Genomic DNA, 26,642 nt, shown 5'->3' with positions numbered 1-26,642 from the left:
TGCAGTTTCAGTTTATTTGCACAATCAGCAAATACATGCTGTATGTCACACATACTAAGCAAACAATAAAAAAAGACGATCATAGTGTTCGAAAAAATCATTAGCACAAACTCCCCTCGTAGTCGTACCCGCTATTCGGTATGTCGACAATAGCCCCTTTAACATAGTACAACAACAACAAGCATGGCGGCGCCAATCATGAATATTTACGATTGCACAATTAATTTTTCACAAATTAGCAGTCAGACTAGCGTTGTATCAATGTATCACGCACACCAACTTGTAAAATTAACATTTCGGGGCATACTTCTGCAAGGAATACTTGGTACGGTAACACAAAAATGTGAAAATTTCAAAAATCTGAGCCCAGGAAATAAGGATTTTCCAACGTCTTTTTTTCAAATTCAAAAGTTGACGAAAGCCCAGTAATACAAAAAAATTGTGACGGGTCCCTATGACTGCAGCAAGGGGTTTGCTGGACCAAACTGTGAGGTTGGTTTCTTTCTTATATATATATATATTAGAATATTGATTGATTGATTGATTTATTTCTTTAGCCGCCCTTGCGGATAGTGGGGTTTGTATATATTAGGCAGATTAGCCAGTGCAAAAATCTGCACATGCTCATCAGGAACAACACATTCTGCTTTTACAGACTTTTTCATTAAAGAAAGTCTTTTCAAAATAAAAAATTCTGCCTCGACCACCTCAATGGCTAGGAATGTCTGTGAGTACACAAATTAGCTGTGTTCTGGGAAAAGGAGCTTAATGCATGTGTGTGCAAAGTGTCATCCCAGACAGGCTAATCAAGCAGTACACTTTCCTCTTTTATTGTGTTTTTGCTTTTAAAGTAACATAAATACCCATAATCAATTAATATTTCACAAAATATTTCGTAAAATAAGGTAACATAGATTTAACAAGATGCTTGTTTTTATTTTTGTGCGACAATATAATTATATATTCCATGTTAATTTCCTGTCAAGATATCTGAATATTTACAAGCAAACCCGAGATTGCTTCGGGTAGCGTTGGAAGAATTAAGTATTCATAAGAACTATGTCATGCTTTGGAAGCTGCAAGAAGCAAATCTCACGTTCACACGTAAATGTTTGGATATTCTAGCCGGAAATTCACATGGAATATATTATGACACAAAAAACATTTTAAAAAGCATTTTGTATCGCGTTAAATCTATGTTACCAGACCACATCTAGCCTTGAAATTTTGGATATTGCTGTAAGGAACATTGATTTTTATGTGTTGATTTTTTTTGGATATATTGTATGAAATATTTGTTGATTTTGAGTGTGTATGGGCGTTTAAATGAAGTCTCTTCTTAGCAAAAAATCTGGTTTTATGAGGAATGTGTTGTCACTGAAAAGCCTGTGCAAACTGCTCAGGCTAATCTGGGACAACACTTTACGCACATGAAAAAAACCCAGCTCCCCAGAATGAGCCTAGTAAGCATTCTCATGGTCAATAATTTAAGTTGTCAGTTAGTTTTAGATATGAGAAAAAAAAATATATGCCTAGGAGTGTATGTCTGTGGTGTAAGTGATTTTTTGTTAAACTGTGCAGTCTGATAATTGCTTAATGCATGTGTGAAAAGTGTCATCTAATATTAGCCTGTGCAGTCTGATAATTGCTTAATGCATGTGTGAAAAGTGTCATCTAATATTAGCCTGTGCAGTCTGATAATGGCTTAATGTATGTGTGAAAAGTGTCATCTAATATTAGCCTGTGCAGTTTGATAATGGCTTAATGCATGTGTGAAAAGTGTCATCTAATATTAGCCTGTGCAGTTTGATATTTGCTTAATGCATGTGTGAAAAGTGTCATCTTATATTAGCCTGTGCAGTCTGATAATTGCTTAATGCATGTGTGAAAAGTGTCATCTAATATGAGCCTGTGCAGTCTGATAATTTCAATTTTTCTGGAGGGTTTAGTTTAAAGGAGGAAAATCCAACGTAGACAAAAAGTGCCATCCCTGATTAGCCTTTTCTGACAGCGCAGGCTAATCTTGGACAACACTTAATGCACAGGCTGATCAGGGATGACACTTTCCGCCTGGACTTGTTTTTTGTTAAGAAACGACTTCCTTTAAACAAAATCTTCCGTACAAGTCTTAAGTGTCGTCCCTGATTAGCCTTTGCGGACTGCACAGGCTAATCTTGTACAATACTTAATTCACAGGCATTAAGCCCCGTATTCCCAGAGCACTGCTCTAATATTTTCTCAACGTGTCTCTGCAGGTACACGCCTGGCTTCCTCTACCTGGCCATACACGAGCTTGATGAGGCCCACCTGGGCAGATTCAGCTTTCGAAGCAGAGACGGAATCATGGAGGTGGGAACATTGTCCTCACATGCAGCCTAAACTTTTAAACTATTAATTATAGTTTTACCCTATTTATTTGAGCCCCATAGCATCGAAAGCTTCTATGTTCCTGAGGGAACAAAAATCAATCATCAACCCAAAACCAGCACAATTTCTTTTTATTTAATGCTTTTCCACCGTTCTTTTGATTTGAAAAGAAAGAAGCTGGATAATATTGCTGATAATTTTTAGCTGTAACTCTTTACTGTTTAAAACACAGAATTATCAAATTTTTACTGTAACTGTGAATTTTTTACAAAAAAATTCACAATAAATAGACAATTATACCATTTATAATTAATATATTCCTGAGTTCTTTCCTATCTCAGATCATGAAGCCGGGTGGTCTGGAGACCCTACAGGTGGTTCTGAAGACGCAGGTGGTGCACAAGAACGCGGTCACGTGCGCAGTACAGCAGGCACACGCCTGTCAGCCTGTGAAGGAGGTTGAGTTCAACAAGGGGTAGGTCTTCCTTTTCATAAGAACCTTGTTCTTGGAAAATAGTGCTAAATGCATGTGCGTAAAGTGTTGTCCAAGAATAGCCTGTGCAGTCTGCACAGGCTTATCAGGGAAGATACTTTCGGTGTTTATGGAATTTTTTGCTCAAAGGAAGTCTCTTCTAAAGGAAAGTGCAGACTAGGTTGAAAGTGTTGTCCCTGATTAGCCTGATTATAAACAAAACAAGTGAAAAAGCAATGAGGATGATGTTCACTTGATAATTTTGCTTACCCCTGCTACTCCTTTAAGTTTGTCAACATATTTGATTATTATACCTCACTTTTATTCACAATGCTAAACTCCCATAGGCCATCGTGACATGGAAATACTGTCAGACCCAGCGGGAAAAAATTTACTGTCCAAAAAATACTGTCGCTCGCTACCTTAGCAATCACTTGTGGAATGGTAAAAAATTATACTGTCCCATTCGCGCATGCGCAGTACGCAGTTATGCATTTCCGTTGTATTTGGAAATTAAAATATCGATTGCAGCTGAAACTGTGCTTTAGAATAGATTTATGCCATTATTTAAGTTTTGACAGGAGTCATAAAAAAAATCAAATTAGTATAAAAGACACGCTTACCTCAATGGCAACTTTAATCCAATGCTAATTACAATAAAGTTACGATATACACTTCCAGTGTCTGTTCTTAATGTGTTATGCATGACAAACACACAATCCGAAATACGTTTTGGATTTGTTTGATGCTTTAAACAAATATTTTACTGTTTAAAACCACCATGTCCATATTGTTGTCCCAAAATATTTTGTCACCGAAATGACGTCACACGAGTACGTCATAAATTGCGTAATCAAGTGATGAAAATAAAATACCGAAAGCTGTATCGGTAATATATTTTTTAAGAAATAATGAACGACTAACAAAATTGATGGTCTACATCGATTACTAGGTCCATTCCGAATAAAGCGAAGTTCATTTTGCTCGGCCCGAAAATCTGAACCACTCAACATATTAATGGTTCTCATTGCTTAAATTAAATTCAATTATATAATATTACAATTGTTCATGGTTCATATAAATTGTTCATGTTTGAATAGTTTGTTCAGTATAATAAAATAAATATGACATGTCTGACAGGGTGACAGTAAATTTGTCAACTTTCGGAAAAATACTGTCAACCTTGGCATCGCATAACATGGTAATCAATTATTTCTGATAAAACAAAAACCAACAAACACAATTTATAAATAATTAATCAAAGCAATTCATTAATTGAAGGGAACCAGAAATGGAACCAAGATATTAACCCCAATGCATGTATTCGCCTTGCATGAAAATGGGTCTTAGTACATTTACCTAAAGTGTCATCTAAGTTTAGCCATTTAAGTCTGCACTGGCTTATCAGTGTTGACACTTTCCTCTTTCATGGACTTTTTGTTTAAAAGAAGTCTTTTTAAAGCAAAAATCCAGTTTCTGGCGGACAGTGTTGTCCCTGATTTGCCAGTGCGGACTGCCTAGGATAATATGGGACAGCGAAGCTTATGCACATGCATTAAGACCAGTTTTACCAGAACTAGGGTCAAGTGATCATGAATTTTTTCAAATATAAAAAACAAAAACAAATTGAAATTAATATTTTAAACAATCAATCTAGGCAAGTCATCAATTGATAATATCTTACTGATGATAAAAACATCAATAATGGAACCAAGGAAAGAGCCCCAGTATCAAGGGATAACCAGTATCCAACTACTTAGTGTCAACATATCAATTTAACCCTGTCCCTCATAAGCAAAGTGCAAATGGCTATGTGCATACAGCATAAAACCAGAAAAGCCTGCGAGTACCTCGCAGTCTGTTCATGTTTTATGCTGTTTGCTGCTCATCAGTATCTAAGGGTTGGCAATAAAGCCCTAAAAACTGTATGTAGTAAGAAAGGTTGTTCATTAATAAATGTAACTTTCTAAGGGACTACAAGTGCGTCAAAATACGTATGTAAGGGGTAAAGGGTTAAAGCTTGACTGCATTGAAAGCCTAAGGCTTATTGAAATGCTCTAAAGTCCATATCCTACTATTTGCAGGGGCAGACTGAGTCCAACTGAGACAAAGTCCGAGAAGTCCTCCCTGACCCAGCTGACCGGAATGTCCAGCAGTACAGCCGGTACCGCCCTCACAGCCAAGATGGCCGAGGCCGGAGGGAACCGGAAACGGTCACCCGAGGCTTTCATGTCCATACAACTAGAGAAGGTAGCTAGTTTGGCTTGTTGGAGCTTTGGTTATCCTTAAGTTAGATAGCAATTAGGCTTGTTAAGTCGCCTACTGATGAAACCGGAGGGGACTTATGGTTTGTGCTCTGTGTGTCAGTCTGTCAGTCTGTCACACTTTTCTGGATCCTGCGATAACTTAAAAAGTTCATCATATTTTTTCATGAAACTTGAAACATGGACAGATGGCAATATGGAAATTATGCACGTCATTTCATTTTGTTCCTGCATCAAGAATTCTGGTTGTTATGGCAACAAACAGACTAGAAATATTGCTGAAAATGGTGGATCCTGTGATAACTTTAAAATTTCTTCATATTTTTTCATGAAACTTGAAACATGGACAGATGGCAATATGGAGATTATTGACGTCTTTTCATTTTGTTCCTACTTTAAGAATTCTGGTTGCTATGGCAACAAATAGACTAGAAATATTGCTTAAAATGGTGGAGTTTCACAGGTAGGGGACTTTTATTGCATGGCAATAGGCTTGTTTAGTTTAAAACTATACTTTTAATCTCAATTGCATGAAAAGCTAATGGCTTATCAAAATACTCTTGAGTCTATTTACTGGGTAGAGCCAGTACTTGGTGTCTTTGGTGGAGATCTTAAGAAGGCACTCACTGTGGGGATCAAATCCATGACGTCCCGGTTGCTAGACGGACACCATATGCACTATGACATGGCAACCTATTAAATTGGGGTTGTTTTAGCTTTGTTTGTAATTCTTGTATTAAGTTATCCCAATAATGTCATTGTGTTTAAAGTTGCTGAAGGATTTCAGAATGTAGGATATTGAAATTTATTTTTTATTTAAGTAGCTTGGTGTTGTTAAATATTTTGCTAAAATATCTGACTGATATACCCACTCAAGGGATCCCAATGAAACTCCAGTTTTATCATATAGTGGCAAGAAAACATGAATCATCTTGGTTTTACCTATTCATGACCTATTATGAGACCTTCATAACATGACACCATCATATTACAGAATTTATATGGTAAATTAAGGCCTCTGGCCCATAATACATAGCATATAATGCTACATAAAATAATGATGTGAGTTAAGTATCCCACCAAAGTATGATATGTATGTAAATATTAATTTGGTTATCCCATCAAAGTATAATATGTGTGTACATATTTATTTGGTTATATATTCATTATAAGTAATGTTTTCATTAAAACAGACTGCTTTGATTTTATGCATGAAACAATTTACTGACGTTAAAAGCTAATTTTCAGATAATTTTTTGCATTTGTTTAGTTTAAACCTATTTATTTTAGCTTGATTGCATAGAAAGCCTTAGGCTTACAGAAATGCTCTCGAGTCCATTTCCTGGGACTAGAACCAGTACTTGGTGTCTATGGGGGAAATCTAAAGAACGCTCCCACAGTGGGGATCGAACCCTTAATGTCCTGATAGCTAGGTGGACACCATATCCACTACACCAATGCGACCTTTTTCTTTTGTTTTCAGACCCCTAGTCGAGACGTGATGCTGAATGAGTTCATCAACAGGAAGAATCAGATGGGGACTATTCTGCGTAATGCGGACGAGATGACCAAGCTAAAGAGGTAATCAAATGCTGTATATGCTCAGCCTTGTTCTGGGAAAATGGGGCTTAAAACATGTGCGTAAAGTGTCGTCCCAGATCAGCTGGTGCAGTCAACACACTCTTGTCGGAAACAACTTTTTCCGCTTTAACTGGATTTTTGCTAAGAGGAGATTCCCTTGAAATGCAAAGTTCCATAAAAGCAGAAAGTTTTGTCCCTGATTAGCAGGTGCCTACTGCACAGGCTAATCTGGGAAGAAACTGTACACACATGAATTAAAACCTGTTTTTCCAGAGAAAGGTTCAATTTTAATTGGTTAGTTTGAGAGTTGTTTTTAATGGGTTCTAATGGCATGTGTCTTGTTTTTTAAATTTAATTAAATTTTGGCTTTTGAAGAAGCAAGTTTAATTCTTTATTTCTTACATCTTTTAAGGATTTCTTTGAAATGAACGTTGTTATAATTGTGTTTTGAAAAAAACTTATATTACAACTATTTCTGTAAGCCTTGCATTAGTTTTTCTTAGACTGTTTTGCTGAATCTGAACACTCCCAATAGTTGTTTACATCATATTTATTACAAACAGTTGCCCAAACAAAAAGTCTACACTGTGGATGATGCAGATTTAAGTCCTGCTCTCTCTCTACTGGTGGAGACTGGAGAGCATTTCAATAATCCTTTAGCTTTCAGTACCATGGAGCTTAAATAAATAGATTTAAACTTACAGGTCGTTGGTGTCAAAGTTCTGTAATGACTTCAACAATCGCCTGGCCCAGTTCTCATTGAGAGGCCAGCTGCTCTCCTACTACAACAGCATCCTCAACCTCCTCGATGACTTCCCACAAGTCAGGTATGGCAACGCTTTGTTTATATATTAACCCTTTACCCCATAGAAGCAGAGTAAAAATGGCTTTTGCAATCAGCATAAAACCAGAACACCTGCCGAGTAACTCGCTGTCTGTTCAGGTTGTATGCTGTTGCTGCTAATTAGTATCTAAGGGTTGGAAATGAAGCATTTAAAACTTAAATCTAGTAAAAAAGGTCTTAAATAAATTTTTAACTTTCAAGGGACAACACTGCGGAATAATACATATCTAATGGTATAGATTCATTTGTTAAAAAAGCTTCGTTTCCTCCCTAAGGATACATCTTTATCAGCAAACAATAAAAACTGAACACCTGTGTAATACTTGCTGGATGTTTCTGGTTTTATGCTGCTTGCATATAGCCCTTTTCATTTGCTTCTGAACAGGAAAGGGTTAAAATGGAAAATATCAGAAACAAGGATTCATTGATTAGGAGCTAATTTTTCTTGTGCTTTTAACAGGTTTTTCTCATTTAATTAGTTATTCATTTATTATACCATTTTTAGTTTTCCTGCATCAAGAATTCTGGTTGTTATGGCAACAAACAAATCTATAACGATAATAATGAAAGCACTTGATTTTTCCCAAATTAACATTTGTAAACTTTGTGTGATTAGTTTGTCTTTAAAGCTACTGTAAAGTTGGACAGATGGCAATATGGAGATTATTGACGTCTTTTCATTTTGTTCCTACTTTAAGAATTCTGGTTGCTATGGCAACAAATAGACTAGAAATATTTGCTTAAATAATGGAGTTTCACAGGTAGGGGACTTTTATTGCATGGCAATAGGCTTGTTTAGTTTAAAACTATACTTTTAATCTCAATTGCATGAAAAGCTAATGGCTTATCAAAATACTCTTGAGTCTATTTACTGGGTATGTAGCAGAACTTGGTGTCTTTGGTGGAGATCTTACAGAGGCACTCACTGTGGGGATCAAATCTCATGAATTCCCGGTTGCTAGACGGACTTACCAGATGCACTTCATGCTGGCAACCTATTAAATTGGGGTTGTTTTAGCTTTGTTTGTAATTCTTTGTTAAGTTGTCCCATCTTGTCATTGTGTTTAAAGTTGCTGAAGGATTTCAGAATGTAGGATATTGAAATTTATTTTTTATTTAAGTAGCTTGGTGTTGTTAAATATTTTGCTAAAATATCTGACTGATATACCCACTCAAGGGATCCCAATGAAACTCCAGTTTTATCATATAGTGGCAAGAAAACATGAATCATCTTGGTTTTACCTATTCATGACCTATTATGAGACCTTCATAACATGACACCATCATATTACAGAATTTATATGGTAAATTAAGGCCTCTGGCCCATAATACATAGCATATAATGCTACATAAAATAATGATGTGAGTTAAGTATCCCACCAAAGTATGATATGTATGTAAATATTAATTTGGTTATCCCATCAAAGTATAATATGTGTGTACATATTTATTTGGTTATATATTCAATATAAGTAATATTTTCATTAAACGGACTACTTTGATTTTATGCATGAAACAATTTACTGACTCTTAAACCTAATTTTCAAAATGTATTTTTTGCATTTGTTTAGTCTTAAACCAATTTCAAAATGTTTATTATTGATTGCAAGGAAAGCCTAAGGCTTATAGAAACGCTCTAAAGTCTGTTTCCTGGGACTAGAACCAGTACTTGGTGTCTATGGGGGAAATCTAAAGAACGCTCCCACAGTGGGGATCGAACCCTTAATGTCCCGATAGCTAGGTGGACACCATATCCACTACACCAATGCGACCTTTTTCTTATTGTTTTCAGACCCCTAGTCGAGACGTGATGCTGAATGAGTTCATCAACAGGAAGAATCAGATGGGGACTATTCTGCGTAATGCGGACGAGATGACCAAGCTAAAGAGGTTATCAAATGCTGTATATGCTAAGCCTTGTTCTGCGAAAATGGGGCTTAAAACATGTGCGTAAAGTGTCGTCCCAGATCAGCTGGTGCAGTCAACACACTCTTGTCGGAAACAACTTTTTCCGCTTAACTGGATTTTTGCTAAGAGGAGATCCCTTAAAATGCAATAAATCCATAAAAGCAGAAAGTTTTGTCCCTGATTAGCAGGTGCACACTGCACAGGCTAATCTGGGAAGAAACATGTAAACACATGAATTAAAACCTGTTTTTCCAGAGAAAGGTTCAATTTTAATTGGTTAGTTTTGAGAGTTGTTTTTAATAGGTTTCTAATGCCATTTGTCTTGTTTTTTAAAGTTATTAAATTTTGGTTTTTGAAGAAAGCAAGTTTTAAGTCTTTATTTTCTTACATCTTTAAGGATTCTTTGAATGAACGTTGTTATAATTGTGTTTTGAAAAAAAACTTATATTACAACTATTTCTGTAAGCCTTGCATAGTTTTCTTAGACTGTTTTGCTGAATCTAAACACTCCTAATAGTTGTTCACATCATATTTATTACAAACAGTTGCCAAAACAAAAAAGTCTACACTGTGGATGATGCAGATTTGAGTCCTGCTCCCTCTCTACTGGTGGAGACTGGAGAGCATTTCAAGAATCCTTTAGCTTTCAGTACCATGGAGCTTAAATAAATAGATTTAAACTTACAGGTCGTTGGTGTCAAAGTTCTGTAACGACTTCAATAATCGCCTGGCCCAGTTCTCATTGAGAAGCCAGCTGCTCTCCTACTACAACAGTATCCTCAACCTCCTGGATGACTTCCCACAAGTCAGGTATGGCAACGCTTTGTTTATACACTGCAACTCCAATATATCGCGGTTTGAAGGGGTCCAAAGATCGCGACCGTGATATATCGGTGCGCGATATAAATTGTAAGGTTATGTTTGCATGTATATGTATGCATTAGCATCGTTATGCAATCTCAAAACACGCTATTTACCTACCTTATTCAATTATGTGTTATATCCATATGTTATTAATTGGTATAACACAAAACATTATTCCTTGTGAGTATTTTTAAATGCATATATTAAATTTGTAATCCGAAAAACATTGCCGAGTTGTATTTTTCAAGAAAGCATGCACAAATTAGACCCATGTACAAAATGACGTCATTTATTCTCATGAAAAGCATGCAAAGCATGGGTTTTAACAGTAGTGCATTTTGACAAACTGAGGGATATTTTCCTCTCAATTAAAAGCAAGTAGTTTACACTGTATCTAACGCACTCAGATTGTTGAGATAGGTCAGTATTGACTTGTGACATTTACAGTTATAATTGTGTACACCATCATGTGTGCACTGGTGCGTTTCGGCAGTTCAAAGCAAATTCAATACAGAATGGTAACACCCGAAATGACCTGTGATGTTTGACAAGAGGGGCTATTGTTTATCGCAGTACACAGGTGTTAAAGTGATGTACAATGTAAGCAAACAATCTGGTCAAAACTGGATTATGAATGTTGGGTTAAAGTTGGTGAAAAAAAGGAAAAATACTAGCTAGAAACGGATTTTAATTCATCAAATTATCAGATTAAAACATTTTATTTGGGGATTATGCTAGTCAGATTTTTGGGAGCCATAGCCGATTCGCGATATTGGACAACGCGATATAACGGACCGTGATATATTGGAGTTGCAGTGTATATTAACCCCTAAGAAGCAGAGTAAAAATGGCTTTTGCAACCAGCATAAACTAGAACAGCCTGCGAGTAATTCGCTGTCTGTTCAGGTTGTATGCTGTTTGCTGCTAATTAGTATCTAAGGGTTGGAAATGAAGCATTTAAAACTTAAATCTAGTAAAAAAGGTCTTAAATAATTTTTAACTTTCTAAGGGACAACAAATGCGTAATAATACATATCTAATTGGTATAGATTCAATTTTTAAAAGCTTCGTTTCCTACCCTAAGATACTTCTTAGCAGCAAACAGCATAAGACCTGAACAGCCTGTGTAATACTTGCTGGATGTTCTGGTTTTATGCTGCTTGCATATAGCCCTTTTCACTTTGCTTCTGAACAGGAAAGGGTTAAATGGAAAATATCAAAAACAGGATTCATTGATTAGGAGCTTAATTTCTTGTGCTTTAACAGATTTTTCTCATTTAATTAGTTATTCATTTATTATACCATAGATTGCTTAGTTTTTCCTGTTGTAAAATCTCGTTAGATAATTTTGTGTAGGCATTTGTTTTAAGTATTTGTCACAAATCTATAACGATAATAATGAAAGCACTTGATTTTTCCCAAATTAGCATTTGTAAACTTTGTGTGATTAGTTTGTCTTTAAAGCTTCTGTAAAGTTGTTCTGTGTATTATATTAAGTCACATGCATGTTTAGAGGCACAATATATCCCCCCCCCCCTACCCCTTGATTATTGATTTAAATAGAGCCCAGAGTTATTTTTGGGTATACTCAATCTGTTCCAGACTTGTTTGTTTTTATAATAGAGCCTCATTCAGGGAAAACTGGGCTTAATTCATGTGCGTAAAATGTCATCCCAGGTTAGCCTGTGCAATCTGCACCGGCTAATCAGGAACAACATTTTCCACCTAGACTTGATTCTCCCTTAGAAGAGTATGTATTAGCAGAAAGTGTTGTCCCTTTACGCGACTACACTATACGCACATGCATTTAGCCCACTTTTCCCAGACTTAGGCTCAATAAATCTCGATCAATTTCTTGGAAAATCTCGCTAGACTTCTTCTTACTTCAGAGAGGCGTACTTCATGCTGGGCCTTCCAAATGAGAAGAAATCCAACCTGGACGATGTTGCTGGACTTACCCCTGACCCCAGGTGTGTCCATCTTGTCTCCATCTTGTCTCCATCTTGTCTCCATCTTGTCTCCATCTTGTGTCCATCTTGCGTCCAATACTCTTTTCTATTGTATGGTCTACACACAGAGTGATATGGGACTGTATCTGGGAAGGCTGGGCTAAATTAATGTGTGTAAAATGTTGTCTCAGATTAGCCTGTGCAGTCCACTTTTATGGAGTTTTTTGTTTAAAAGAAGGCTCTTTCTTAACAAAATTCCAGTTCATGCGGAAACTGTTGTCCCAGATTAGCCTGTGCAGTCCGCTTTTATGGAGTTTTTTGTTTAAAAGAAGTCTCTTTCTAAACAAAAATCCAGTTTATGCGGAAACTGTTGTCCCTGATTAGCCTGTGCCGACTGCATAGGCTAACCTGGGACGACACTTAAGGCACATGCATAAAGCCCAGTTTACTCAGAACAAGGCTTGTATGTACATGTTGCACCATATTATTATGATAAGCCTAACAGGCGTGTCAATTTTCCGGATTATTCTGGAAATCTGGATTTGAGCCATCCATGATCGATTTTGAGATGAATGTAAATCTGATGAGGGCTAACATTGACTCTTGAACCAATCTCAAAATGTATTGTTATTGTATGCCATGGCTTACATTGACTCTTGAACCAATTTCTGACTCTTGAACCAATCTCAAAATGTATTGTTATTGTATGCCAGGGCTTACATTGACTCTTGAACCAATTTCAAAATGTATTATTATTGAATGCCAGGGCTAACATTGACTCTTGAACCAATTTCAAAATGTAGTGTTATTGTATGCCAGGGCTTACATTGAGTCTTGACCCAATTTCAAAATGTATTGTTATTGTATGCCAGGGCTTACATTGACTCTTGAACCAATTTCAAAATGTATTATTGTTGTATGCCAGGGCTTACATTGACTCTTGAACCAATCTCAAAATGTATTGTTATTGTATGCCAAGGCTAGCATTGACACTTGAACCAATCTCAAAATGGCTTCATTGGCAAACAACGAAGGGAGTCATTAAAGATTATAATGATATTCAAGGGCATTTCCTATGTTCTATTTACTTATCCTTTATGTGAGGAATATACTGATCATAATTATGTTTATGGATAACTTTGACTCTTGAACAAATCTCAAAATGGCTTCATTGGCAAACAACAGTGTACAACAGTGTTCGTCATTAAATATCATAATTTTATTCCAGGGCCTTACCTGTATTTAATTTACTTATCCTTAATGTGAGGAATATACTGATCATAATTATGTAAATTGATAAACCAGTCATTGTCTAAATTTGTTGTAAAATCTTTGGTAAGACTGGGCCCAGATATTACTGGCAGATTTTGGTGAAAGATTTTGAATTTTATTTAAGTTATAATAATAATAATATTGACACAGTTTTCTGCTTTACAGTACCTCTGGAAAGTAAAAATACCAGCACATACTTCAATGATTTAAATAAGGCATTGAAAAAAGTAATATTTTATTACTTTGATTATGACTTACTGTTGCATTTAGTTTCTTAGCCACGTTCTTAAGACGACGGTAATTCCTCTCTTCTATAGGTAGCATTGAAATGTGCATGCTCTAACAAAGATTGAAGATGACAATAGTAGTGTAAATGTTTATCTAGCTAATAAAAATGTACGGTTTAATATAATGCTTCGATTTCATGGATAACAATAACTTTTAAAATCAAAATTCACAACAATAACTCCAATGTTAATTTGAACTCATAAGTATGATTAAACATTTTGCTTACTTATATGAATTTATGACAGAGAAATCCTAGGTTTAAACCTTGAAGAATTTTTTTTCTTGCATGTTCATATGGAATAGAATGATAATTTGATGTGTGTTATTAGTTAGCTACGGAGAATAGCAGTGCTTTAAAATACTAATGTAGATATTGATATGTGTATGAATGATGAAATAATTATAATACAAAATGTTACATTGGTATCAAAATGATTCTATTTCCTTTTTGTATGCCCCTTAAAGGAGGCAAAGAGTAATATTCACTCCTTCTGTCTTTCCATCTTTCCGTCCATCATTCAGTCCCACTTCTTGTGCATAACTTGGGATGTAGTACAGAGATTCAATAAAAAATGTACATACTTTTAGAGAAATTTAGAAAAAGGGCAGAATACAAGGACCATAATTCTGTCATCAGGTTTTACCGAGTTATTGCACCGAAGTCATTTGTGTGTATAGACATTTGTATTGAAGTTATTTAACTTATGGTAATTACTCTAAGTTTTCGGACACCCCCATTTTTGGCCAAAATAATTATTTTTCGTGACTCTTAATTTTCGCACATGCGCGTTTTCATCTATCATAAATGACTCTAAATTTTTCGGACAGTATAACTTACAGCGCTATTTTACAAGATTTTGGCACTGTATTCGCTTATCTTGTGACACTTTGATCATCGGGTTTTACAAACGTATTAACATCATAAAACCTGGGAGAGGCATGCCGGAGGGCAATCAACCATAATATTTACGTAATTGGGTAAATAACCATGTATAACGGTAGAAAACAATCGCTTCACCCAACAGCATTTAAAATGATGTATTACTATTAAGGAAGCAATTAATGTTTAATGTTTTAACTTTTGTGTTCTGTATCATTTCAGGCAAGAGTAAGCAAAGCTGTGAAGTTGTTTTAATTTTAAAGTAGAAACACTATTGTGCATTGATTTATTGCTTTTATTTCAATATAGTCATAATTTTTGGACATTTAATTGTTGTCTTTAAATTTAAAAAAAAAATCAGTATATAAATTTGCGGACACAATTTTTTAAAATTATTTTTAAGTGTCCGAAATCTTAGAGTAATTATGGTAACCTGGTAAATTGATAATGAACATTTAGAAAAAATGCAGAGTGCAATAACTTTTTATTTAGTCCTTGTGCTTCTTGTGCAGAGCAAAACTCAGGGAGTATATAATAAAGGTTTACTCCCGATTGTCCCACATTTTTATTTTAAGAGTAAAATATCGATAACGGAACATACAGGTAAGTCGCATATCTGGGGCTCGAAAAGGGGTATTTATTTCGTGTATTTATTTGATTAAATTAACAAAACATAAACACAAAAGTGTTTCTCGATAAATATTTTATTTTTATTTTCTTCCAATAGAGGGAATATAGACACACTTGATTAACATTTTATATTTAATCACCAATCGATTTAATACCTATAAAAATGAAATATGAATGTATTAAAAAATCAAACAATCTCAGGTAATTTGTTTATTTAACAATCTCCATTTAATCTTAATATTTCGATTCAAAGCATCAATCATTCAATCCGTTATTTAATCTCCCCTCTGAATAAAGATTCTGTATACTTTAATTCGAATGGCATACTAACACTACTTAGTTATAAGTAACACTGTTATAAGATCAATGAGTATACAAGTATACATATTAAAATACAAATCTGAATCCGTCAAGCAAAATGCTCATCCCTTCGTGTTTATTAGTAAATAAATAACGTGGACTTTTGAAAAAAGTGAAGTTAGGTTAATTTATTGATAACGCATGGATATATATTAATGCATGTTTGAGATGTTCAACTGTTATTTAATTATATAAAATAACAGTTTTTATTTATCTTATTTTTTTTAAATTTAAATTGTATTTATGTTACAGCAGACAAACAATAGATAATTATCGTTTTATACTTTGATCGTAGTTAATCACAATAAATCCTAGACATGATATTTTTTACACTTGTATTACCCATCTTACGCCTCTTCACACCTATTTGTACGGTGTATTGAATTTCTAAATGTGGGACAATCGGGACGACACCATAATAAAGTAACTGTAATAAAACTTCACATAATGATGGAGGGCATTAAGGGGAAGTGCAGAGTACAAGAACCATAACTCTTTCATCAAGATTTTCATCATCCTTCAGTCGATTTTCCTTGTTTTGAGCATAACTCATTTCGAATTGAAAGTATAAAATAAAACGCTTATAGAGGACATTGAGGGAAAGTTCAGAGTAAATGAACCACAACTCTTTTACGAGTTTGTTTTGAGCATAAGTTATTGCCCTTTGTTGAAATTTTATTTTAAAACGGACACTGTATTCTCTTAAAGGGACCTTTTCACAGATTTTGGCATGTATTGAAGTATTACATTAAATGTTTTATATTGATAAATGTAAACATTGGATCGAAAAAGCTCCAGTAGGAAACAAGAATATAATTGAAGAAAGAAAAAAAAGTAAACAAGTAAAAAGTTTAAAAAAAAAATTGCAAAACTGAAACATCTTTTTTTTAATTTTGTCAATTTACCAAAACGTGAAAAGGCCCTTTAATGGAAAAAATACAACTTCATATATTGATAAAGGACATAGGCAGTGCAGAGTACCATAGCTTTTTCTTAAAATTGTGGTGTTGATTAACACAAGACCCATTTGCAGACAAATGCGCAAGAGACCGCGGCGCGTACTGTCGCCAGACGGGAAGCACGTCCTCAACATCTGGTTTATACCCCACCACACTGAGACCCTGATCATGTTCAAGACCCTCGACGATGAGCACTGCGTGAGGGCGCTGACCTACTGCCTGCTGATAGTCTCCGCCCTGCATGACATGCTCCAGTACCTGTGCGCCCACTCGAGACTCGGCAGCTCCCATGCTCGACTTGGCTCTAGAAAGATGGAGTTCGTGTCCGCCGACTGGGGAGGCACGGAAGGAGTCGGTGAGTTCTGTCACATGCTGTGCTGTAGCATTCTGTGGGCTTTCAATCCAGGTTGCAGTGTGGAAATGGATAAGGTATCCTAGTGACGGGGAGGTCACTGATTCGATCCCCACTGTGGAAACATCCTTTAGATCTCTCCCCAAAGACATCAAGAACTGGTTCTACCCAGGAAACGAACTCAAGAGTGTTTAAATAAGCCCTAGGCTTTTGATGCCTTCAAGCTATACTAAATAGGTTTAAACTAAACTTATGATTTAAATCATAGTGTAAGTTTCAAAAAATTATTATTTAAAGACTTTGGGTGTCTCCAAACTCCCCACCCTAATTTTCTTTTAGACTCATTGAATCTTTGGGTGATATTTTAATCATAGTTGCTTTTTCCAGCAAAAATTTTGTTAATGAAATATTTTTATGTTTGTGTGCTTTCTCATGCTGTGACAGTTTAAGCATAAATGTAAATATGAATAAGGTTTTCTTGTCCATTTTGACTTATTGGGACAACACTTCACGTTCATGCATTAAGCCCAATTTTTCCAGAAAGCAGCTCAATTAAACACATTTCCTCAATTATTTTTAGTACATAAATTTTCCACTACTCTTTCAGGGGCGGAGTTGCGTGAGATTCAGAAGCAGATCGACAATCTGCCGCACTCCACAGACCCACATCAGGTGTCAGAGTTCATGGCCCTCAGACGGGACGTCATGTTTCTGGAACTCGACACTGCCGTGAGACACTGCATGGCCGACACCTTCCTCTCCACGGGCAATGTACAGGCTTACAAGGTATGGTGTAGGCTTACAAGGTAGTGGCAATGTACAGGCTTACAAGGTATGGTGTAGGCTTACAAGGTAGTGGCAATGTACAGGCTTACAAGGTAGTGTACAGATTACAAGGTAGTGAACAGGCTTACAAGGCAATGTATAGACTTACAAGGTAGTGTATAGGCTTACAAGACAATGTACAAGCTAACAAGGCAGTGTACAGGCTTACAATATAGTGAATATGCTAACAAGGTAGTGTACTGGCTTACAAGGTAGTGTACAGGCTAACTATGTAGTGTATAGGCTTACAAGGTAGTGTACTGGCTTACAATGTAGTGTATGGGCTTACAAGGTAGTGTACAGGCTTACAAGGTAGTGTATAGGCTTACAAGGTAGTGGCTATGTACAGGCTTACAAGGTAGTGTACTGGCTTACAAGGTAGTGTACAGGCTTGCAAGGTAGTGTACAGGCTTACAATGTATTGTACAGGCTTACAAGGTAGTGTATAGGCTTACAAGGTAGTGGCTATGTACTTGCTTACAAGGTAGTGTATAGGCTTACAAGGTAGTGGCTATGCACAGGCTTACAAGGTAGTGTATAGGCATACAAGGTAGTGTACAGATTTAAAAAGTAACAATGTATTGTATAGGCTTACAAGGTAGTGTACAGGCTTACAAGGTAGTGTATAGGCTTACAATGTAGTGTTTAGGCTTACAAGGTTGTGTACAGGCTTACAAGGTAGTGTATAGGCTTACAAGGTAGTGTACAGGCTTACAAGGTAGTTTATAGGCTTACAAGGTAGTGTATAGGCTTACAAGGTAGTGTATAGGGATACAAGGTAGTGTATAGGCTTACAATGTAGTGTATAGGCTTACAAGGTAGTGTACAGGCTTACAAGGTAGTGTACAGGCTAACAAGGTAGTGTATATGCTTACAATGTAGTGTACAGGCTTACAAGGTAGTGTACAGGCTTACAAGGTAGTGTATAGGCTTACAATGTAGTGTATAGGCTTACAAGGTAGTGGCCATGTACAGGCTTACAAGGTAGTGTACAAGCTTACAAGGTAGTGTATAGGCTTACAATGTAGTGTATAGGCTTACAAGGTAGTGGCCATGTACAGGCTTACAAGGTAGTGTACAAGCTTGCAAGGTAGTGTATAGGCTTACGATGTAGTGTATAGGCTTACAAGGTAGTGTATAGGCTTACAAGGTTGTGTACAGGCTTACAAGGTAGTGTATAGGCTTACAATGTTGTGTATAGGCTTACAAGGTAGTGGCCATGTACAGGCTTACAAGGTAGTTTCAGTGGTTTTGGTTTGGAATGTTGTTTCAGAAAAACATGGGGCTCCATTTGAGCCAGGTTCTGGGAAAACTGGGGTTAATGAATGTAAGATAAAATGTCCCAGATCAGCCTGTGCAGTCAGCACAGGCTAATCAGGGATGACACGTTCTGTCTTTACTGGATTTTGTTAAAAAGAACTTCCTTTGAACAAAAAAATCAATAAAAGTGGATTATTGACCACATTAGCCTGTGTGGACTTCAAAGGCAAATCTGGAATGACACTTGTGGCAAATGCATAAAGTTTTCAGAAAACAAGGTTCATTAAATTTTACGACTGGAGTATGATTCACTATGCATTTGAATTAAGTTTAATAGAATACATATTTATAATGTGTATCAAAAAAATATGTTTAAATAATTCTTCTACAGAAATAAAAGAAACACACACAAATTAACATATTTTAACTATGTCACATAAAGTATTTATACAATGATTAATCTGTTGTGTTTTTTTTAAAATCCAAAACAAAGATTTAAAAGTCAGAGTTATTTAATTTTCCTAATACAATGGTATAAGTTTGCTTACTATAAACATCACATGTAAGGTGAAGTCAAACGGGAAATAAGACCAAGCATATAGAAACAAGTTTGACATTTCTTCTGTTTTTAAGATTAACACTATTAGTCAATAATCATCTATTACCAATCTATATATACCATAGAGACGTCTTATAAAGTATGGTAAAATGAGTCGCGTTCTGAGAAAACTGGGCATAATGCATGTGCGTAAAGTGTCATCCCAGATAAGCCTGTGCAGTCTGCACAGGCTAATCAGGGACGATACTTTCCGCCTAAACTTGATTCTTGCTAAGAAGAGACTTCATTTAAACGAAAAATGTCATAAAAGCGGAAAGTGTCGTCCCTGATTAGCCTAATGCATGTGATGACACTTTAAGCACATGCATTATGCCCAGTTTTCTCAGAACGCGACTCAAATATTGCGTTCTATTTTCAGTCCATTGTCAACAACATACATCATGCCCTGCCAGCTCTGAGCAATGTCCAGCGTCCGTCTGTGTTCTCTACGTACTTCCAAGTCCCTGAACCCCTTGAACCCCGGGATCTTTCAGCTAGGGAGCTCTTTCCTGTCCGATCCTTCAGTGGAGTGTAAGTTGAGTGCTGTATATTCTTGAATTGAGGATGCTCCCATGTATAATAGGCATCAGTTATGCAGTATCCTCATTCTTTAAATTATTTGATAACACAAGATGACAATGTCTCTAATCACTTCATCTTTGCAATCACTCTTTATTTTTTCTTTTTGTTTGCAAGTTTATACTTTATTTAAATGTATAAGTGAATTCATTACGGTAGTCCTTCATCAGATACTTTGTGTACCTTCTATGTTTCACAGTACAGTAAACCCCTGTTTCATAGCCCTGGTTTACCCCCTGTTTTCTAGTTCTGTTTTACCCCTCTGTTTCCTAGTTCTGTTTTACCACCTGTTTCCTCGTTTATAGTACCCCATTGTTTCCTAGTTCTGTTACGCAGTACTTTCAATGTTTAAATTATTTAATGGTATACACGGTGGCAAAGTCTCTAATCCCTTTGTTATGTGCAATAACTTTGTTGAGTGTTCTTTTAGTTTGAAATTGCATACTTTATTTTAATACTATCAGTACTGTTCGTAGTCCTTCATCAGATACTCTGTGAACCATTTGTGTTTCCTAGTTCAGTACCTATTCTTTCACAGTACATTTTCACCATGTTTCCTAGTTTTGTTTACTCCCCTGTTTCCAAGTTCTGTTTACCCCTGTTTCCTAGTTCTTATTTATCCCCCCTGTTTCACAGTATTTTACCCCCTTTTTCCGAGTCCTGTTTTTTATCACCTGTAACTTGTTCTGTTGTACCCCCCTGTTTCCTTGTACACTACTCCCCTGTTTCCTTGTTTATTACCCTCTGTTTCTAAGTTCTGTTTTAAATCATGTTTTACATGTTTCTCAGTATACTCCATTATCCCCAAGTCCTGTCTTGCCTCGATGTTTTCTAGTTCTGTTTAACACCCATGTTTTCTAGTTCTGTTTTACCATTATGTTTCCTAGTTCTGTTTTAGTACCCCATGTTTTCTAGTTCTTTTTTACCACCATGTTTGCTAGTTCTGTTGTACCACCATGTTTCCTTAGTTCTGTTTTACAACCATGTTTCCTAGTTCTGTTTTACCACCATATTTCCTAGTACATTATCTCATGTTTTCTAGTTTTGTTTTACCACCATGCTTTCCAGTTCTGTTTTACAACCATGTTTCCTAGTACATTATTCCCACGTTTTCTAGTTCTTTTTTAACCCCATGTTTCTCAGTACATTACCCCCTTGTTTCCGAGTCCTGTCTTGCCTCCATGTTTTCTAGTTCTGTTTTGCCACCATGTTTCCTAGTTCTTATTTACCAACTTGTTTTCTAGTTCTGTTTTACCACCATGTTTCCTAGTTCTGTTTTACCACCATGTTTCCTAGTTCTGTTTTACAACCATGTTTCCTAGTTCTGTTTTACCACATTTTTTCAGTAATGGCCCCTACCCCACCATGTTCTGGCAGTGGCATGCCATTGAGAACTACATACAGCTCTGCCTAGCTGGACTGAAGGATGTTGACAGGTAAACACCAACCTACTGCTCTTAAGATGAAGTTCAGGTTTATTGAATAGATTAATCTTTATCGATTGATAATTTGAGCAGCCTCATGCAAAAATGGGTTGTATGCCATATGCTGCTAATGTTACATTAAACTAGCCTGTGTAATTGCGCAGTCTAGGAGCTATATTGTCCACTTGATAGGTTTCATGATGTCATTAGTTGAAATCCCTGCATATACATAAGAACAACTTTTGCATACTGCAGCTCATTTTCAACGTGCGTTTATGATCAAATGAAATGTTAACTTGCTTAATATTTGTGTACTTTAATTTATTTTGGACAAAGATATCAGAGTCGGCTCAAATTTTTATTAAAGTGCAGTAAGCTATAATGACAAAAATTTGTTAGCAAGTAACATATTTACAACTGTAACGCAAATGCATTAGATAGCCTCATTCTAGTTAAGATCCGTGGCTTTGTGGATATTGTTCCGCCAAGGGAATAGTAGGTCATGGGTTTGATCCCAGGTGTGGGAGCATACTTTGTGCCTCTCAAACGACACCAACTACTGGTTCTAACCAGGAAATAGACTCAAGAGCTTTTTTATGAACTCTAATGGTTTGTGGGCTTATATGCTGTCAATAAAGCAGTTGTTCAATGTTTAATTATAACTACAGTGTTGATTTACTCATTCTTCCTTGGCGCAATTTGCAGCAAACAACTTTAAATCAGTTTAGCTATGACGACAAAATATTGTTAGCAAGTAACATTTTTACAAATTAAACGCAAATATATTGGATAGCCTCATTCTAGTTAAGATCCGTGGCTTTGTGGATATTGTGTCCGCCTAGGGAATGGTAGGACGTGGGTTTGATCCCAGGTGTGGGAGCATACTTTGTGCCTCTCAAACGACACCAACTACTGGTTCTAACCAGGAAATAGACTCAAGAGCTTTTTTATGAACTCTAATGGTTTGTGGGCTTATATGCTGTCAATAAAGCAGTTGTTCAATGTTTAATTATAACTACAGTGTTGATTTACTCATTCTTCCTTGGTGCAATTTGCAGCAAACAACTTTAAAATCAGTTTAGCTATGACGACAAAATATTGTTAGCAAGTAACATTTTTACAAATTAAACGCAAATATATTGGATAGCCTCATTCTAGTTAAGATCCGTGGCTTTGTGGATATTGTGTCCGCCTAAGGAATGGTAGGATGTGGGTTTGATCCCAGGCTTGGAAGCATACTTTGTGCCTCTTAAACGACACCAACTACTGGTTCTAACCAGGAAATGTACTCAAGAGCATTTTAATAAGCGTTTCTATGCAATCAAGCTTAACTAAATAGGTTAACAAATTAATATTTTATTTTGTTTCACCATCCCACTTTGCAGGCATGTTGCCAATGGTGAGATACTGGGTGTGACTCTCCTCATGGAGGATGTCCTACAGACTGGTTTCCAGGATATATCCCTCCTAACTGAGCACTCAGCCACAAGTGGTGAACCAGACAAGCTTAAGGAACGCAAAGTGCGCTCAGCCAGTGTCAGAACCATTGATGTGAAAAAATTGCCCCACAGTGCTTCTAAGCAGGGTAAGTTCTTAATTAGTCAGTCATAAACTATTTCTTTGGCTGTCTGGCTAGCGCAGTAGTTTGTACTTGCGCTTCTCACCTAGGCAACCCGGGTTAAATCCTGTGACTGATACCCACAACCCAAGACAACACCGAAATCGAAACTTTTTCAATAACAACTTAATAGCTGGAAATTGCAGCTTTGATTCAAAATTCACACCAAATTTCTGAGTCAGGTCAGTTAATTTTATAGGAGTGCTAAGACACACTTAGGGTCCCCACTAAATGCAGCCTTAGGCACTGAAAGACCTCATGTACTTAAAAATACAAACACACATTTACTTTTTTTTAAAATCTTTTTTTCTTTAATTTGTTATTGAACAGTTGTCAATATTGATATATAGCTATTCATTATGATCAGTTAGTTTTTGTTGGTGTTCTAATTTTCGATAAAGTACTAGTAATTACATAGTCTCAAACGCAAACAATCTTTCAAATCAACCCGAAAAAGTTTTTAGTCCCCTACCAGTTTCACCAGAGGGGACTTATGGTTTTGTCTGCGTCCGTCCGTCCGTCACACTTTTCTGGATTCTGCGATAACTTTAAAAGTTCTTTATATATTTTTTCATGAAACTTGGAACATGGATAGATGGCAATATGGACATTATGCACGTCATTTCATTTCGTTCCTACGTCAAAAATTATGGTTGCTATGGCAACAAATAGACTAGAAATACTGCTGAAAATGGTGGTTTTTCTGGATCCTGCGATTACTTTTAAAGTTCTTTATATTTTTTCATGAAACTTGAAACATGGAAAGATGGCAATATTGACATTATGCACGTCATTTCATTTTGTTCCGACGTAAAAAATTCTGGTTGCTATGGCAACAAATAGACTAGACATACTGCTGAAAATGGTGGTTTTCTGGATCCTGCGATAACTTTTAAAGTTTTTAATATTTTTTCATGTAACTTAAAACATGGAAAGATGGCAATATGGACATTATGCATGTCATTTCATTTTGTTCCGATGTCAAAAATTCTGGTTGCTATGGCAACAAATAGACTAGACATACGGCTGAAAATGGTGGTTTTCTGGATCCTGCGATAACTTTTAAAGTTCTTAATATTTTTTCATGAAACTTGAAACATGGATAGATGGCAATATGGACATTATGCACGTCATTTTATTTTGTTCCTAAATAAAAAAAATTGGTTGCTATGGCAACAAATATATATAAAAAATAATCTGGAATTTCTGACAATGGTGGAGCCGGTAGGGGACTTATATTGCTTGACAATAGTCTTGTTACTTTTGTTACCTCCCTTGGCAGCAACTGCAAGCGTCAGTTTGTCCCGCACCCAGGAGCCATTGAAGTCGTATAAGCTGCTGAAGTTCTTCCTGATGCTGTGGAAGTGCCTGGAACTGCTGAAGGCCGACTGGGGACGCAGGAGGCTGGGAGTCCAGGCCATTGAGAGCATGTCCATGTACAGGAACTTCTGGTAAGAACACAGTTGTTAAGTCCATGTACATGAACTTCTGGTAAGAACACAGTAACTGTTGTTTTTTCTATGTACAGAAACTTCTGGTAAGAACACAGTTGTTAAGTCCATGTACAGGAACTTCTGGTAAGAACACAGTTGTTATCTAAGTGTGTATCTAAGTGGTAAAGGGTTATTACCAGAAGTTGATATGTGTAAACTATAATTTAGTTATTTAAGATAGACTATTTAAAGCTCACCTGAGCTCAACTTGCTTTTGGTGAGCTTTTGTGATTGCCTTTGTCTTTTGGTGCGTCATCAACATTTGCCTTGTTAACACTCTAAAAGCCACATTTCTTGTTCACTCTTCATGAAACTTGGTCAGAACATTTGTCCCAATGATATCACAGCCAAGTTGAAGCTGGGTAACTAGGTGAAATGGAAAAAAATGGTATGAACACACACTCTAGAGATCACATTTATTGTAAACTCTTCATTAAACTTGGTCAGAACTTTTGTCCAAATGAAATCTCTGCTGAGTTTTAAACTAGGCCATGTTATATTAAAAACTTGGTAACTTGGTCTAATTAAAAGAAAAGTTTTTGAACACTCAAGAGGCCATATCTTGGACAAGTTTGAAACTGGGTCAATGGGGTCATAAACTAGGTCACTAGGTCAAATTTAAGAAAAAGCTTGTGAAGTTTCTAGAGGCCACATTTATTGTCCAATCTTCATGAACTTGTGTCAGAACTTTTGTCCCATTGATATTACTTTATTTATAATATATATGCATTAAAGACGATGTACTTATGTATAAGTCTTAATAAACTGTCTGTTCTGTTCTGTTATATTGGCAGACTCTGAAACTAGGTCAGATGTGGCCAAAACGTTGGTCATGAGGTCAAATTAACTGAAAAGATTGTGAATACTCTAGAAGCCATACATATTTCCCAATCTGAAATTACAATAAATTTATGTTTAATTACACAGTAAAGTATACAAGACAGAAGTGCTGTTACCCGTGTTACAAAGCGTTGCTAGGCGATTGGGTCAAGGTGAAATGTACGAGGGCATCGCCTTGGAAACAGACCCCCTTGTCATGCCCAGAGGAGCATCAGAGATTGAAGTGAGGGCTAAACAGGTGAGATTTATGCTTTTATCAATTTCACTTTATTAGCATGCTGTATTTGTAACTCCAACAACTGAACATGCATGTTAGAAAATGGTGAACTTTTTATTAAAAAGCACACAACAATATGGAAATATTAAGTGGAGTGTATTAAGTGTTTACTCATTTAATAGGAATACACAATGTCTATATTTATAAAATAAAATATTTTTATTGGCTGCATATTTGATTAGTATAGCTCTTAACTTGTTGTAAAGGTAAATTGTAGACTACGTTCCTTAAACTTTGTCCACTGACATGTGAAAAGGCATGTCAGTATTCTTTTCACATTTTTAATGTTTTTTTTTTTAAATCAATGTACAATTTCTGACTCATACAATCATTTATTGCTTTTATTACTCATGCACAACCCACTTGACATGGTTGTTAACTAACATTTCCACCACAGTGGCCATCATTCCTTCTTATACTTCTTGTACACATGACATATGATCTTCCACAAAATTTAAGAAGTCCCAGCACAAATTTGAGAGTCCCAGCACAAATAAGAGAGTCTCAGCACAAATTGTAGAGAATCAGCACAAATTTGTTAGTCTCAGCACACATTTTTATGGTCCTAGCACAAATGTTAGAGTACCAGCACCAAATTTAGATTTCCAGCACAAATTTTAGGGTCCCAACACACATTTTTAAGTATTAGCACAAATTTTATGGTCTATGCACTTGTGGGCTCCTGTCTAACTATATAAACTTTGATATATGTTTTATCAGCTTGTACGCCTGTTTTGA

The 26,642-nt window shown here is 36.1% G+C and overlaps 1 protein-coding gene across 1 annotated transcript; it reads left to right on the top strand.

Moving 5' to 3' along the window:
• The first annotated feature begins 97 nt into the window (after positions 1 to 97).
• Positions 98 to 26,642, top strand: LOC127831208 (coiled-coil domain-containing protein 162-like). Its single transcript, XM_052356198.1, has 15 exons — positions 98 to 492; positions 2,256 to 2,349; positions 2,709 to 2,842; positions 4,924 to 5,089; positions 6,587 to 6,684; positions 7,389 to 7,511; positions 12,190 to 12,270; positions 16,713 to 16,993; positions 17,598 to 17,776; positions 20,053 to 20,204; positions 21,599 to 21,688; positions 23,062 to 23,261; positions 24,577 to 24,745; positions 25,715 to 25,865; positions 26,625 to 26,642. Exons 1-15 carry the CDS (start codon positions 455 to 457, stop codon positions 26,640 to 26,642), a joined length of 1,974 nt encoding a protein of 657 aa, XP_052212158.1. The 5' UTR covers positions 98 to 454.

Source organism: Dreissena polymorpha, chromosome 5 (genome assembly GCF_020536995.1).
Source record: "Dreissena polymorpha isolate Duluth1 chromosome 5, UMN_Dpol_1.0, whole genome shotgun sequence".
Lineage (NCBI taxonomy): Eukaryota > Metazoa > Mollusca > Bivalvia > Myida > Dreissenidae > Dreissena > Dreissena polymorpha.
The sequence above is the reverse complement of the archived record's forward strand: the minus strand, read 5'-3'. Positions and strand labels throughout refer to the sequence as shown.